General features: G+C 45.3%; 1 protein-coding gene across 1 annotated transcript in view; it reads right to left on the bottom strand.

Moving 5' to 3' along the window:
* MDN1 (midasin AAA ATPase 1) overlaps positions 1-17590 on the bottom strand; it is a 455945-nt gene that overhangs the window by 307667 nt on the left and 130688 nt on the right. The window contains 2 exon segments of the mRNA XM_073628928.1: positions 1029-1142; positions 3750-3897. Coding sequence (XP_073485029.1) covers positions 1029-1142; positions 3750-3897 — 262 coding nt within the window.

Here is a 17590-nt window from a genome sequence, read left to right on the forward strand (position 1 = left end):
GTAAAGGAGAGGACGTCATTTCCGTGCTTACATTCAGGAGACTGGAACGAAGCAGTTTCCGGCTTCGTTCCAGTCTGTCTCTAGGCGCCGGAGGTGGTGCATCGCGGATCGAGACTCCCAGTGAGACGGGATGCCCGCTAAGAGCAGCGGGAGTGGGTTGTCCCCTCCCACTCCTCTGGTATAACAGCCAAGCGGCTTTTAGCCGTATCGGTTGTTATACCTGGAAAGCCGATCGCCTGCTCTAAAAAACGGTACCGGGGTGATGCCTGCAGCTGCGGGTATCATCCCGGTATAACCCCCGAAAGCCAAGGCCGCACATCTGCGTACGCTCGGCGGGAAGGGGTTAACTTATCCTAATTGGTTTGTCTCATCCATGTAAACTACAACATTCTGCTGGAGAGCTTGAGCTTCTGAAAAACAGACTTAAAAAGCGGAGTTCCATCCAGAAATAGAACTTCCGCTTTAAGGGAATTTGGCATGTCATTTTTTTTTTTTTGGAGGGGGGGGCGTAAAACCTCTTTTTAGAGAGCTTCAGCTCCCACTTCCTCCCGGAGATCCGTGGTTCCAGAAGTCAGTTCACCTCTCTCCCCTCCCTCTCGGCAATCATCTGGGACACGTCACAGGTCCCAGATGATTGCCTGGCCAGTCACAGTGCGCATGCGCAATGCGTGCCTGGCTGAAGTCACAGCCGGACGCCCACAGTGACAATGCTGGCGCCCCGGGGGGAGGGGGGGGGGGGGGTGACAGACGAGCGGGGCTTCGTTCCCCTGCAATGCTGCACCCTGGGACAGGTAAGTGTCCGATTATTAGAAGTCAGTAGCTGCAGCATTTGTAGCTGCTGACTTATTTTTTTTATTTTAAGCAAAACTTCGCTTTAATGGCTTAATCACCTGATGAAAATAGAAGAAAGTCTAAAAAAGGAAACTAATACAGCCATCACATATCTAAGCATTAGTAAGCTGCAGTATATTAAAGGTTTGCTTGTGTGTTTAATATCACTTTAAGATTCCATTATAAAATTACAGTACCTGCTTCAGAAGGCTTTTAATGTTGCCAGACTGTACAATATGACGGCATATTAAGCCCTGCACTGTTGAATGAGATACTCTGTCAAGCTGTGTAAGGAAGGAGAGGCAAAATCCCTAAAATAAAACAAAGAATCCAGTCAAAGAAATACAATCTATTGCAAAGACTTTAAAATCTAATGCCTCTAACTATAAAATATGAATAGTGACAACCAAGGAGAAAAACATTGTTGACACAGATCCAGTCAAATTTTAGCAAACTGCAGCAAACACTGGGCAGATTCCGCTTCAACTATTAAGTTCAACCTAACACCTCAGATCTCATCTAAAAGGAACTCCAAGTTCAAAGAATGACACCAACTATCAAACCAAAATACGTCTTTAGGCCCCTTTCACACTTGTTCGACTTATTCTGCGACTTGGGACCACAAAGTTGCATGACAAGTCGTACCCCATGATTTTCAAAGAGTACCATACATATCTGTGCGACTTCAAAGTAGTCCCTGCACTACTTTGGTGTGACTTTGATGAGACTTGAGGTCCATAGACCTCAACATTACACGGGCACTGCTTCAAGTCGTGGCAAAAATCGCACGACTTTCTGGTTGCACAAATGCGAAAGGGACCGCAGGGTCAATTTTGGAAACACGCATTATAGGACTGATAAAAGAAAAAAACCTAACCACCAATTTATTGTGTTTAGTGTGCATTCAGATGCCCACAGCAGTTGTTACTGGGACTGTACTTTTATTAACCTCTATGATTTAGGTTTGGACAGCTGCAGCCATATAAGTACGTACAGTATGATTTTTTTTAAACCCTTCTTTTAACATGATTAGCAAAGTACAGACAATTTAGACAAAGGTTATGCATGACATGCTGTAAACACAGCTTTTTTTGCCCTGTCAACTTTTTTGAGACACGTTGCTGTCAATTTCAACCTTGCCTTACTTTTTTTCTTATAATGGTACATTTTCTCAGTTTATACAGTATCTCACAAGAGTACACCCCTCACATTTTTGTAAATATATTATATCTTTTCATGTGACAACACTGAAGAAATGACACTTTGCTATAATGTAAAGTAGTGAGTGTACAGCTTGTATAACAGTGTAAATTTGCTGTCCCCTCAAAATAACTCAACACACAGCCATTAATGTCTAAACCACTGGCAACAAAAGTGAGTACATCCCTATGTGAAAATGTCCAAATTGGGCCCAATTAACCATTATCCCTCCCTGGTGTCATGTGACATTAGCGTTACAAGGTCTCAGATGTGAATGGGGAGCAGGTGTGTTAAATTTGGTGTTATCCCTTAGCCTCGGTTCACACCAAAGGCGGCACGACTTGCAGGTCGCCTCACCGAGGCGACCTGCACACGACTGCCCGGGCGACTTGCAAAACGACTTCTGTATAGAAGTCTATGCAAGTTGCCCCAAGTCGCCCCCAAAGTCATACAGGAACCTTTTTCTAAGTCGGAGCGACTTGCGTCGCTCCCCTTAGAACGGTTCCCTAGCACAGAACGGGAGGCGACTTGTCAGGCGACTAGGGGGACTACAGTTTGTTGAGGTAACCCTGAATGCCAACATGTAATACTGAGGCAGAGCACATTTCCCCCTCCCAGCGGAGACTGGGCCGCAGCCTGTCATTGCTCAGACCATACGCCACACACTGCATCAAATTGGTCTGGGCTGTCGTCCCAGAAGGAAGCTTCTAAAGACGATGCACGAAAGCCCGCAAACAGTTTGCTGAAGACAAGCAAGCAGACTAAGGACATGGATTACTGGAACCATGTCCTGTGGCCTGATGGGACCAAGATAAATGTATTTGGTTGAGATGGTGTCAAGTGTGTGTGGCGGCAAGCAGGTAAGGAGTAAAAAGACAAGTGTATCTTGCCTACAGTCAAACATGGTGGTGGGACAGTCATTATCTGGGGCTGCTTTAGAGCTGCAGGCACTGGGGGACTACAGTTTGTTGAGGTAACCCTCAATGCCAACATGTAATACTGAGGCAGAGCACATTCCCCCTCCCAGCGGAGACTGGGCCGCAGGGCGGTATAAAAACATAACGACCCCAAACACACCTCCAAGACTACCACTGCCTTGCTAAAGAAGCTAAGGGTAAACCCTATTGAGCATCTGTGGGGCATCCTCAAACGGAAAGTGGAGGAGCGCAAAGTCTCTAACATCCACCAGCTCTGTGATGTCATCATGGAGGGGTGGGTGGAAGAGGACTCCAGTGGCAACCTGTGAAGCTCTGGTGAACTCCATGCCCAAAAGGGTTAAGGCAATGCTGGAAAATAATGGTGGCCACACAAAATATTGACACTTTGGGCCCAATTTGAACAATTTCACTTAGGGGTGAACTCACTTTTGTTGTCAGCGGTTTAGACATTAATGACTGTTATTTTGAGGGGACAGCAAATTTACACTGTTACACAAGCTGTACACTCACTACTTTACATTGTAGTAAAGTGTCATTTATTCACTGTTGTCACTTGAAAAGATATAATAAAAGATTTACAAAAATGTGAGGGGTGTACTCACTTTTGTGAGATACTGTACATTTTACATGTTTTTCCACTGTGAATATAATATGGGATTAAGAGATTTGCAAATCATTGCACTCGGTTTTTATGTAAAATTTACACAACGTCCCACCTTCTATGAAACTCGGGTTGTATACTAGAATTAGACTTGTAACAGCAGAAAATAGTATGTTTACCTCATATAAAGAACGCTGAATGTTGCTACATGGATTTGAAGCTGCATATCTTAGCGCTCTGCACAGAGTTCGTAAACTATAATGAGGACTGTGGCCTGTACCATCCACAAGCTCCATAATTGTCTTCTTTCGTATGATCAAGTAAAAGCTTAAAAGATAAGAGGAAATAATTAGCACTACAACATAACATGAACAGCCCATGCTACCACCTAAAAAAGGATTACATGCATCAAAACAAAGTGTTCCATATAAGATATAGTAAAAGGAGAAGTACAGCCCAAGATTTTTCAGCCATACTTCTGGGGATCAAAGGAGCATTCTGAACTCCTGCTTTCCAGATTTAATCAACATTGGGCTAAAGCCCGTTGCTGGCTGACATGGCATAGCCGGTTAAGGCTCTGCAACGATCCCAACAATTTTCAGATCTGCCCAGATGCCTGACCAGAAGCTAGCTCAGCCTCTCAGTGGGTCATAGCGCCTAAGCCAGCCACTCCCACCCTTTCCACAGCCTGGGGCTCCAGTGAGCGCTGCAGGAATATAGCAGAGCACAGTGACTGTGAGCACTGGCTCTCCACTCACTGAAAAAACGGAGAACTGAGCGATGAGAGATCTTTGATCATATCTAGCATTCGTGAAGAGTCCCACCAGAGAGGCGTGTTCTGGGTGTAACTGCATCAGGGAGTACAACAACCGTGTCCACCTGTCCAGCAAGACATTAAAGGGGTTGTAAAGGTAAAAATTTTTTCACCTTAATGCATTCTATGCATTAAGGTGAAAAAACTTTTGACAGTACCGCCGCCCCCAGCCCCCCCGTTTTACTTACCTGACGCCTCGAATCTTCGCTCCTCGTCAGCTTCATTGCAGCTCAGCCTGGTCGCTGATTGGCTGCAGTGGATGGATTGAAAGCAGCGCAGCCATTGGCTCGCGCTGCTGTCAATCACATCCGATGACGCGGCGCGCCGGGGGGGCGGGGCCGAGTGATACAGCGAGCGGCTATAGCCGCCAGCTGTATCACGGGAGCGCGCCCGCAAGCACTCACCACCGTGCGAGGGAGCTCGCATGAAGGTGGTAAATGCTTGCGGGGAGGAGCTGAAACAGCCGCCGAGGGACCCCAGAAGACCAGGTTCGGGGCCACTCTGTGCAGAACGAGCTGCACAGTGAAGGTAAGTATAACATGTTTGTTATTTTAAAAAAAAAAAAAAAAAAACAACTTTACAACCCCTTTAAGTTGGAGGAGCTGAGAATTGGGCAAAAGGAAATGCTTTGAAGGAGGTTAACATTTTTCCCAGAACACTCCTGCAAAGCTGAATCAAGGAGTTCTAAGAGCAAGGTATTTGTCTTGTGGTAGGATCACTCTTGGACCATGTCCAGCATCAGGCCTAAATATTCTAACCTTTGAGAGCAGTGAACATGTGAAATGGTAGGGCCACAAATAGAAAGTAGGTCTTCCACCGCAAACCTCAGGAAACTTTGGTGAGGGGGCAAGACTGGGATGTGCCAATAATCCTTATCCACTGATGTCAAGAGAATCTCACTGCTGGGAGGGAGGCAACCACTAATCACACCAATTCCATCAAAAAATCTTCTGCATTTGAAGACACTTGAGTGAGTAGCTTGAGATTCAGGATGGGGCGAACATTGCAGTTTGGTTTTGTTACAATGAAGAGCTTCACGTAGAAATCAAAAAACCTTATGTCCTCCGGGACTGGGATCATCAATCATTGAGATTGAGCAGATGTTTGAGAGCTCGATTAAAAAAAAAAAAAAAAAAAAAAAAAAAGACACCGTAATTTTTTTTTTTTAACAGGTTTAAAGCAACATTTGAAAGCATAAAAAGGGCATAAGGGGAAATGAACAGAAATAACAGCTTGTAACCATAATCCATGTCATGGACTCCCTTCTACACTGTTCCCAGCCAAACTTCCACAAATGTCTGCATTCCACCAAACTGAGTGGGGGTACCCCTTCATTGTGAGCACAACTTATCTCCTGACTTAGAGGGCTTTGCAGTCCATGTCTGCTTGTGAAACTGGGATTGGTGCTTAAGCTTGGAGCCTGAAGTTTGTGGTTGGCAAAAGGAATGCTTTTTGAAAGTAGAAGTGGCATTTTTTGTATTGCAGGCTTCAACTTCTTTTTAAGCTGCAACAGGCAGTCATCCAAAGCAGGAACGAAAAAATGTTCCCCTTGAAAAGGCTAACGTTCAACCTTCTGCTGAGTAACACTTCATCCCAGACACCCAGATGAAAGTTGTTGGATTGAGTCTTTTAAGGTATCCAAAAGGAAGCGAGGAAAATCCTTGAGGTATCTGCCCAAATTGGTATGCCCAGTGTCAGGGTCTCTCATCATCCAATGAGCCCACACCTTGAGGCTTTGGCACACTGCTACAGCCACCATTGTAGGTTGCACGGCCACCCCCACAAGAGCAAAAGATGCATTAAAACAAGACCTCCAGATGCATTTCCAAAGCCTTGTCCACTGGAAATGTACAGGTCTTATTGAGTTAGGAAACTGCTGTATCCACCAAAGGCACACTATTTCTTAGCGAACTCCCTGTTCATGGGATATTTTTTAAGCAAATTTTTTTTGGTGCATGAACACCCTTTTCGGGTGAGCAGCGTCCGCGTGTCACATCCTTTAAATGATTATGCACAGCATTCCCAGTCTTTCCCTTTACATCTTTATTCAAAGGATGGTATTTGTGTACTGAACTCATCGTTAGAGTGCTCGGTTCACCAAAAAGCTTTGCCCAACAATGAAGGGGAGTCAGAGCCCCATGGAACTTACACCCAGGGGATACAATGCAACGGGAGCTATATCCAATCTTCCCCTCTGCCTGAAAGGAATTTGGGAACTCTTTCCCTCTTGATCTCCACTTCCCTTTCCTAACTGAGACATGGTTGCCCAACAATATGATTGGACCCTTACTGATCTAGCTGTCCAAAGTCAGCTGAGAGAATAAAGGTATGAACACCCATGTGCTGTAGCTTTAAAATGGGATCCACCTGACAGTGTTAAAGTGATTTTTTTTTTTTCCTTTAAATAACAAACATATCCTACTTACCTCCACTGTGCAGCTCGTTTTGCACAGATTGGCCCCCGAACCTGATCTTCTGGGGTCCCCCGGCGGCTCTCGCAGCCCCTCCTCACATCAGATAATCCCCCTCGGAGAAGCGCTTCCCTGGTGGTGGGGGAGGGTCACCTTGCGGGTGCGCTCCCGAGTCCAGCATTTGCGTCTATAGACACGGAATGCCGGACTCGGCACCACCCCCCCCGGCGCGCGCGTCATTGGATTTGATTGACAGCAGCGGGAGCCAATGGCTGTGCTATTGGTAGGGGGCCGGTGACTGCTAGGTGTTTTTTCACCTTAATGCATAGGATGCATTAAGGTGAAAAAAAACACGAACCTTTACACAACTCCTTTAACCACTTGCTTACTGAGCACTTAAACCCCCCTCCTGCCCAGACCAATTTTCAGCTTTCAGCGCTGTCACTCATTGAATGACAATTGCGCGGTCATACTATACTGTACCCATATGAAATTTTTATCTTTTTCACACAGAGCTTTATTTTGGTGGTATTTAATCACCACTGGGGATTTACTTTTTGCTAAACAAAAAAACAAAGACAGAAAATTTTGGAAAAAAAAAAAATCATGTTTCATAGTTTGTTATAAAATTTTGCAAACAATTTTGCAGCAATTTTTCTCCACTGATAGGCGTTGATGGGCACAGATAAGGCGGCACTGGTGGGGACAGATAAGATGGCACTGATAGGTACCACTGATAGGTGGCACTGATGGGCAGCACTGTTGATGAGGCACTGATTGGTGACATTGATAGGTGGCACTGTTGTGCACTGGTAGGTGGCAGAGGTGGGCTCAGATGAGCTGGCGGCTGCTCTTCTTGATTGGGACTACTGTCCCTCTGACAGCTGCCGGTGATCGGCTTTGAAGAGAAAAAAAATAGCAAATTACCGGCTCTGTTTACATCACATGATCAGCTGTTATTGGCTGACAGCTGATTACGTGGTAAGAGGTCGGTGTTCACAGAGCGAGTTGCGCGTGCCCTGCAGGGGGCACGCAGGCCGCCCGAGCACGGGAGGACGTCTATTGATGCCCTCCTGGCAAAGTAGGTCCGCGCTGTAGCCGTCATTCAGCTATAGCACGGATCTGAAGCGGTTTAGGTGTATAGTGGCAAACCACTAATACATGCTGATACTTGTGGTCTTTCTGTGCCTGCGTCTTCTGCCAGCTATACAATATCATATTACAACATGGCAGCCACCAGCAGGTTTTGCCCTAGACATCGGGATGTTTAACACGCAGATGGTAGCTCCAGACACAAGGAGTGGGCAGAGGAATTACTCCGCCTCCCAATGGCGCCAATATGCCTCCTGGTTCACCCCTTAAACATCAATAATGCTATGTAGTCCTCAGGGAGGGAGGAAAAGAAAAAAAATTGCACGTCTTGCAGTAAAAGTAATTTGAACACTAAGGGGTGCAGTACGTGGCTACAGGGAGGGAAAGAACAGAGGCTACAGCAATATTTAAAGACCAGGAAACAAGGAAAAAGGGGGTGCTAGCATCAAGTCTTGCCTAACAAGGGCTGGCCCCAGGGCAGTCACAATTTGATGCTGCAGGGCCCCCTCAGAGGGTCGAGACTTCATCCACCTGGCCATGAAAGACTCCAAGTACTCTACTCCCCAGCTGGGGATCAGACTTGTACTGGTATAGCATTCTGCCAGTTCAAAAAGGCAATATATATTTTATCACACAGGGTTATGTTACACAAAATCCAGCGCCAAAAGGTCAGAATACCATGCCGCTTAGCTGATAGCTGTATGAAACAGATCCGAATAAGCCAGATTTCTATTCCCCGATTGAAATCGAGAAACTAGAGATAAAACTGCCCTCCACTGCCCATGTGGTATCACCGCTAAAAACCCCAGCCCTGCATCATCCAACAGGATGGGGGGAGTGACCGGATGAGGGTGTAAGCCTGAGCGGCGCAAGGCGGAGAGCTCATTTATCCTGCTGACCTGGCCGGCTTCAGAGGCTTGACCCAGTTATCCTGCTGCCCTGGCTTGAGACGCCAAAGTTTAAAACGCCAAGATACTGCTCTGGGATCTGGGATATCGAGACCCTGCATCGCAGAGCTTCCCGATATCCTGATGCCCTTCCTGGCGGCTGAGATCTTCAATGCTGAGATGTCGAGAGGCTGTCCCGAAGATCTGATATTGGTGAGCCCTGGCCGGCTTCAGAAGACCAGTGTCCTGAGACTTAAGATCACATTCCCTGTGGCAGTTAGGAGATTGTTGGTAGCTGGCTCTCTGGCTTCTACAGAACGGTAACATATAACAGTAATACAGCATTACAGCCATAGAACCAACTTATTAATTCACTAATTCATTAATCAGTTTACCGTTTCTTGCCATTGCTGCTGGCTCCTGTCTCTTAATTTCCGGTCCTCCTGGCATCAATAAAACAGCTATAGTACCAACAATGAACCTATTAGTTTACTAACTTATTTGTTGTCGTTTGCTGCTTTTTGTGGTACTGCTACTGGCTTTTGGCTCATTGATCCTCTGGTTCCCCTGGCTTTTACAGAATAGCCACAGAGCTGATTTACTGTCAATTTAATGCGATTTGCGGTCTTTTTTTTTTTTTGCCACCTGCTGTTGCCTCTGTGCTGTTTTAAGCATGTTTTGAGTTTGTATGCCTGCATGTTATAATTGAGTCGCAGGATAGAGTACAGATGCTGGATATTGTCTGCTGCTCATTACTGTGGAACAACTATACTTTTTTATTTATTTATTTATTTATTTTTAAAAAGGTGGCCAATCAGATTGGCTGAAGTTTCAGACACAAAGTAAGTAGTGGTGCGAATAAAGATTATCCTGCCATATCTGGAGCTATGTCTATGAACTCTATAAATGTTATGATGTAACATTCTTTCTGGATTATTATTAAAGCATTGTAATATACTAGCCACTGGACACCATATATACACACACACACTTTTTATATATCTTGCAGCTGAAGATATAAGAAGTGGGCGGTTAGATACGCTTTTTTTGGGGGGGGGCTTGGGATATCTGTCTCAGACTAGCTCAGTGACATCAAGTAAATCAACTTTAGAGCCAACCTCTGCAGTAGTCATTTCTTCTATAAAAAACAAAACAAAAAAAAAAAAACAAAGGTTAAGAAAGCAAAACAAAAGCAGGGATGACGGCTACTTCTCAATCGTCTAATGACGTGTTAGCTACTTCCGTGGAAGATCCTTCTGCTGCAGTCATCCTAGCAGCCATTATAGAGTGTAAAGAGACTCTTAAGGGGCAAATGGATCGGATAGCTTCTGAGGTCTCAGATTCTCCAGGATTTGGACGGATTCAAAGATAGGGTTTCCGGGGTGGAAAATAGGGTCTCCACATTGGAAGACTCTACTAAAAATCGGACTCTAAAGAGTTGCAGGCTTTACAACTACAGGTTCAACGGTTACAAGAGCGAGCCAACGACACTGAAAATGGTCTTAGAAAAAATAATGTCCGTATCCTGGGCTTACTGGAAAGGGATTAAGGGACTAATCCTACTGAATTTGCTGAGCAACTACTTATTACAATTTTGGGACTGGGTAGTGTGCCACCTACCTTTGGTGGAGCGGGCACATAGGGTCCCACCAAAACCATCTAAACCTGGGGCACCCCCTAGGCCTTTTTCGTTATGACTGTTGAACTATTGGGATAGAGATAGGGTTCTGGCAGCTGCCAGAGCTAAACAAGATATACTTTTGAAAATACTAAAAAGTTAATAATCCGGAAAAAATAATCTCAAGAAGTTCAGCAACATCCTAAATCTTATACAGAGATCCGCAAGAGACTGCAAGAGAATAGAATACAGTTCAGCCTTTTGTTTCCTAGCAGACTGCGTATTATAGATAGCGAACAAACTTTTTTTTTTTTATATACTCCAGCTACTGCCTCTGTTTGGTTGGATGGTCGTTAAGGGATTTAGTATCCTGAATTAGGAGCTCTAACATTTGTTTTCTTGGACCTCTTAGTCACCCTTCATACCAACTATAGTCTCTCCCCCCCCCCCCCCCATTTTTTCCCTGAATAGATTTGGGGTGGTGGGAGTAAATTGTTTTGTGGAGGTGTTGCTTTTTTTTGTCTTTTTTTTTTTTTTTTGCTTTTGTGTGCATTTTTTGTTTTGTTTTTTGTATATAGGACAAGTAGATAGTTGCCTATTTTTGATAGCTTTTGGGATAAGGCCTTCTTCACGCCACCTTGCTTTTTTAGGGTTGGTGCGGGAGAAAGGCAAGAAGAGCGTATTAACGCTCGGGGTGTGTGTTTTTGTTAATTGTTTATACACATTGTGTCTTTGATTTTTTTGAAATCGGTCTCTCCAAATGCTTGCCGCTTTTAGGAATTATTTTGCCATTTATTTTGCAATATAATAATTTATTATTTGGGTACTATACCTTTTAGATGATGTTACGTGACCAAGAGGTCTTTTCTATTCTGTCATGGAATGTTCATAGTCTTAACTCAAAATTTAAAAAAGAGCATTGTTATTTAGATATTTCAAAAGTTATTCTCCACATATAGTACTACTTCAAGAAACTCATCTAACGGAAAATAAGCTCTTAGCTATTAAGAAGCCTTGGGTACAGAAGGCATATCATGCTACATATTTCACGTTTTCTAGAGAGGTTGCAATATTGATTAGATCATTGCCATGTATGGTGGAGGATATATTTTCTGATCTTCAGGGTAAATATGTTTTGGCTGTCTTTCTTCTGTGGGGCCAGAGATATATAGTTAGTGTATATACACCACCCCCCCCCCCTTTGTGGGGGCTCATATAGCCTCATAGAAAAGATCTCTCTGTATGGTCCAGCTAAGTTATTGATAATGGGAGACTTCAATGCTATACTCGATCCGGTTTTGGAAAAACCGACCCCTGCCAAATATTTTTCGGGCAAACTCAATTGGGCCAAGTTGGTAGATTTGGTGGGGGCGGGACCGGATGTCCATGTGAGAGGACGCTTTAGAGGAGAGCTCCGGCTCCCTAGGATCGTAATCCGCCGCAATCCTGCGCATAGCCTCGCCATCCGGCCGAATTAGTGGCTGCTGCAGCTTGGGGGTCTCCTCCTCGACCCATCCATGCCCTCTAAGAGGAGATTCAGCAAAAAAAAAAAAAAAAAAAACAGCCTCCTCCAAAGCCCCGCAACTCGCGTGGCAGCCATCTTGTCTTTTCCCTCGAGGACAGCTGCCTCCTTTACTACACTAATGGAGCTGCAGCAAACCCATCCGGTGGATAGAGGACAGGGAGCGCCCAGTACAGTACTCCGGGCACAGCTGTTCAGAGTCCCCGGATGGGTCGGCCGGCTTCTCCGGACGAGACATCCACGGCCATCATCCTGGCGGCCATTGAGGCCAGCAGATCCTCCCTCATGGGCCATATTGACTCCCTAGCCCTGGAATGCGGCCTAATCCGCAATGATCTGGCCAAATTCTGGGGACAGATGGTGGAGGCAGAGTCCAGAATCTCTGACGTGGAGGACGCAGTAACCACCTCTGCATGCACCATTGAAGACCTACAACGCGTGGTGAAAATGCTTACGGACCACTCGGAGGATGTCAAGAACAAACTCCGCCGGAATAATGTCCGGGTGGTCGGTCTGCCTGCGGGGGGCCGAAGGCGATAGCCCGGCATCCTTCGCTGAAGATTTCTTCAAACTCCTCCTGCAGCTCACACAGGTTTCCTCAGCATACATAGTAGAACGAGCACGCAGGGTACCGACTGGACCCAGACAGGCGGGAGCGCCTCCTAGGCCTTTCCTGGTGGAACTCCTCAATTGCCGTGATTGGGACCTTATCCTTGCCACTGCCAGAAAGAATCCTAAGCCCAAGTATGAGAACACCACCGTTCACCTGTTTCCTGATTTCTCTCCTGAGATTCAACGGCGCAGGCTCACTTTTGTGGATGTCCGTAAATGCCTCAGGGAGAAGGGATGTACATACAGTATGCTATATCCAAGCAAGCTGCGAGTTGTGCATCAAGATACTATTAATTTTTTTCTTACCCCATTGGAGGCTGCTGACTGGCTGGACTCCCTAAGAGGATTACTGCACATGAAGGTATGACTGACCCTGGCAGTGTCTTCCTCCTGGCTTCTGATTAGCTTATTGGGGTTTATGACCCCCCCTGATCTCCGTCCATCCTTTTTCCCTCTCACTTGTGTTTTTTGTCTCCTTTCATGAACATAACAAGGAAAACTTGTAGGTCACAGGAGGCACATATAAATGAATACATGACTATAGGCTATCATTGGTATTTAATCCTATATAAGCTCAGGTATTGGGAGCTGAAAGCTGAAGGGTCAGTTGGAAACTTTTTTTTTACTGATCTGGCATTTGCCTCATCCGACTTACTGCCGTCGATATTGGAGGCCTCATATTTGTTAGGGTGTCTGTCTGACCATTGCCTACTCCAGGTTGTGTTGCACTTGGCGGGTCCTCGGTCCTCCGGTGCTTGGCGGCTTTCGCCAGAGTGGGTATGTGATACGTTTGTGGATAAGGCCATCCAAACACCATTACAATCTTATTGGCAGATCAATGAGGGTTCCTCGACTGCACAGTTAACCTGGGATACTTTTAAAGCAACTATTAGAGGGGAGTACATTTCGGCAATTAAGGCCGCTAGAATGTAATATAGACATGATACTGAGGTACTGCAGGAGAAGGAGCAGGTATGCGCCCAGATATATACCTGATAATCCCTAGTCTGCCTCTAGCGGAACTGCGCCAGGCCAGAAGGGGGCTGTATCTGCACTATAAAGATATGACTAAAAAGGACAGTAGGCGGATAATGGAGCGGGCGTTTGAACGGGGGGACAAGAATGGACGATTGCTGGCCATGCTGGTGGCTGATAGCTATGCATCCACTGTTGTCCCTTGTATCTACTCACCCTCTTGAACACTAGTGTCTTCTAGAGGAAATTCTGGATGCTTTCCTTTCCTTTAATAAAACATTATACGCCTCTATCCCATCCTACCCCAAGGAGGACCTGGCGGATGGGGATACGGGTGGGTGTTTTGGAGAGAAAAACTGCGCTATACGCGGATGATATGGTGCTCTTCCTGGGAGATCATGACCACTCGTTGACCACAGCTCTATCCATTCTAGACACTTTCTCCAGGTACTCCAGTCTCAAGGTAAATTGGGGTAAGTCGCAAATTCTCCCATTGAAAGTCCCATCCCCGACCCTTAGGGCGCCGACAGGCTCCCCACTTCAGTGGGTGGATAAGGCGAAATATCTGGGACTGCATATTACCCAGTCGGTATCTGACTTTATCCACCTCAATGTAGCTCCGATCGTTCAGACGCTTAAGCTGCGCACTCAGGCCTGGCGTAACTTTCCACTGTCCCCGATTGGGAAAATAAACTTGCTAAAAATGAAATTTCTCCCCCTATTTCTATACATCTTTAGGAATTCTCTGGTTTGGATACCACAGACTATTTTTCAGTCCATAGATAGAGTGATCACAGACTTTCTCTGGGGTGGGGGGACTCCATGCATTAGATTGCAAGTGCTGCAGCAGCCCTGGAAGGAAGGAGGGTTGGCGGTACCTAACTTCTTTCAATATTTTTTAGCAGGGCAGTTGGTCTTTGCACATAGATGGCTGACTCAACCAGAGGATGATGCTGCGGTAACTTTGGAGGCTGCTGTGGTTGGCTCATATGAGGCACCATCTGACCTACTGTACAGGGGCAGGGGGGCTCCCTATCCCATGACGGGGTCAATGCGCTCAGTCAACAGAGCATGGGAATCGACTAGAAGGGCGGCACTTCAAGAAAGGGTAGTGTCACCTTATACTCCTCTGTGGCGCAATCCAAGCTTACCCCATTTTGTCTACCCAGATCCAATAGTCTGGACCAGATATAGAATTAAAACAGTGGGTGCAGTGGTTGGAAATGGGGTATTATTGTTGTTTGATGTGCTCAGAAGTAAATACCAGCTCCCTAGCTCGCACCTGTTCCGTTTCTTACTTTTCAGGCATGCCTTTTTGGCTCAGTTTGGGTCCTCCGCACTAAGTGTGCGGGCTGGTGACCTGGAATCACTACTCAGGGACAAGGAATTACCCAAAGCCTTATCCACTATAAGGCTTGGAATTGTTCACTGACACTACAAAGCTTCTCGCATCATGTCATGCTGCCTGGACGTTGGATTTCCCGCAGCTTGACAATGATGACTGGGATGATATTTGGAGCATCACATCTGCCCGACTGGTGTCAGCTCGCGATCACCTGATTCAGTTCAAGTTTCTTCATAGGATATATTATACCCCTGCTAAATTGCCAAGGATTATCCCTGCACACCCCTCGGACTGCTGTAGATGTGATGCACCTGGAGCAGATTTTCTGCACAGTTTTTGTATTTGCCCGCACGTCCGGTGGTTTTGGGTGGGTGTGATGGACTGTATTAGGTCGATAACTACAATTGCTATTGCACCATCCATTGAAATGTGTCTGTTGGGCCTGGTAGACACATTAGCACCTAAAAATGTGATTCGTACTTGGCTCACGTTGCTCCTGTATTATGCTCGCAAAGTGATGATCTTGTTGTGAAAGCAACCGCTGGCACCTACCCTCATGGCCTGGAAGGCATTGATTAATAAGGCTCTGCCGCTGTATGAAGCTACATATATCAGTAGAGGTGTACCTGATAAGTTTAAAAAGGTGTGGGGGTGGCTGGATTGAGGATAATTCCACTGCATTCGATTGAATGCCTCCCGGTGACTAGTTGAATTATGTGGGGGTGGTGAGGTTTGGGTAAGCATAGATAGGAATTTTAGACTCTCCTTTACTACGGCTATTGGGGGATATTATACTGTGTATAACAACTGTATATATTTGTCCTCCCCCTTCCCCTCTTTCCTCTCCCCCCCCTTTTTGTTTGATTTGTCTTCCCCTTTGCTATGATTTTTGTATGGAAAGATTACGGATATCTGTTACTATTAGATATGGGAGCTGCATTGTACACTGGTGCTGAATTGTGGTGCTGAATGTTTATTATGTTCTAAGTTTGTATATGTTTTTTCTATGTGAAAAACCTTTAATAAAAAGAATTTACAAAAAAAAAAAAGTTGGTAGATTTGGTAGAAGCTTGGCGATAGAAAAATCAGTTAGAGCATACTCCTGTTTTTCAACCTCTTATAAGACCGCCTTCCGCATTGATTTAGCGTTTGTTAACTTGGCAATATTGGTGGACATGGTGGATGTTAAATACTTGCCGAGTGGGCTATCTGATCATGCCCCGCTTATGCTTACATTTCGCATGCACCATTTTCGAGATGCAGCACAATGGAGATTGGAAACTCACTGGATTTTACATCCAGATGTGGCTAATAAAAATCCATCTTTTAATGGAGTATTGGGAATTTAATGCAGGGGCATCTACTTCAGCAATAATATGGGATGCTTTTAAGGCCTATATAAGGGGACAGTACATATCCGCTATAAAAGCGGTTAATAAGGCTCGGCAAATAAGGAGTGATGCTCTGAAACTTATAGTGTCGGAAAAAACAAGCCAAAATGCTGTGGATCCTTCAGAGTTAAATTTCAGTGCTTTACTCCACAGTAAACTGGCGCTACATTTGCATATGGTGGAGGTTATAAGGATGGATTTATACCAAAATAAAAAGAACTTTTTTGAACAGGGAGATCGTAATGGTAGTTTTCTGGCCACGATGGCCAAACATGAACAACCTAGTATTCAGATATCGGAAATACGCACCACTTCTGCTGATATGGTGTCTACACAGCCTAAGATTCTGAAGACTTTTCTGCAATTTTACCAGACACTGTATACATTTCAGTTGTGTCCTGATTTTCAGGCAACAGAACTGGCGGTTTGGCTGGATTCAGTTGCATTGGCCTGGTTAACAGATTATGAGAGGGAGATGCTAGTACACCCAATAACTTCAGAGGAGGTCCTCTCGGTCATCGGTTCCTTTCCAATGGGGAAGTCACTGGGGCCGAATGGTCTTCCTATTGAATTTTATAAGACTCATGGAGAGCTTTTAGCCCCTGTATTGGCTTCACTTTACATGGGACTATCTGAAGGAAGAAGCCTTACCTAAATCAATCAGCCATGTCCATATAGTTTTAATCTATAAGCAACCAAAAGATCCATCTTAATGTGCTTCATATGGGCCCATTGCCCTTTTGAATGTAGATTTTAGAATTTTGGCAAAGCTCATTTCTAGGCGATTACAACCACTGCTATTATTATTGACTCAGATGAGACAGGGTTCATGTCTGGTAGGACTACAAATGTGAATTTGAGGAGATTATATACACTAATATTCATGCCTCACATCTTAATACAGGTTCTAGGGTTATTGCCTCCCAGGATATAGAGAAGGCTTTTGACACTTTGGAGTGGCCCTTTTTGTGGGAGGTACTCCACAGAATGGGCTTTCCAATGGTGTTTATAAAATGGTTGCAGGTTTTGTATAGAAACCCAACAGCTGCAGTGAGGATGGGGGGGAGGATTGTCAACTGCCTATTCATTGTTTAGGGGGACTCGGCAGAGCTGCCCTTTCTCCGTCCCTCTCTGCTATTGCTATGGAGCCCGTGGTGGAGGCTTTGCGCACTTCCCCCAATATTAAGGGACTGTGCATTGGGTGGTTGGAGGAGAGGGTAGCCTTGTACGCAGATAACCTTTTACTATTTTTAAATGATGCTGGGCCCTCTCAAGGGGCTTTGAATATATTGGACTCCTTTTTAATAGTCACAGGGTTGAAGGTAAATTGGAGCAAGTCTATGCTGTTTCCCA

The sequence above is a fragment of the Aquarana catesbeiana genome, linkage group LG04, assembly GCF_042186555.1.
Source record: "Aquarana catesbeiana isolate 2022-GZ linkage group LG04, ASM4218655v1, whole genome shotgun sequence".
NCBI classification, from domain to species: domain Eukaryota; kingdom Metazoa; phylum Chordata; class Amphibia; order Anura; family Ranidae; genus Aquarana; species Aquarana catesbeiana.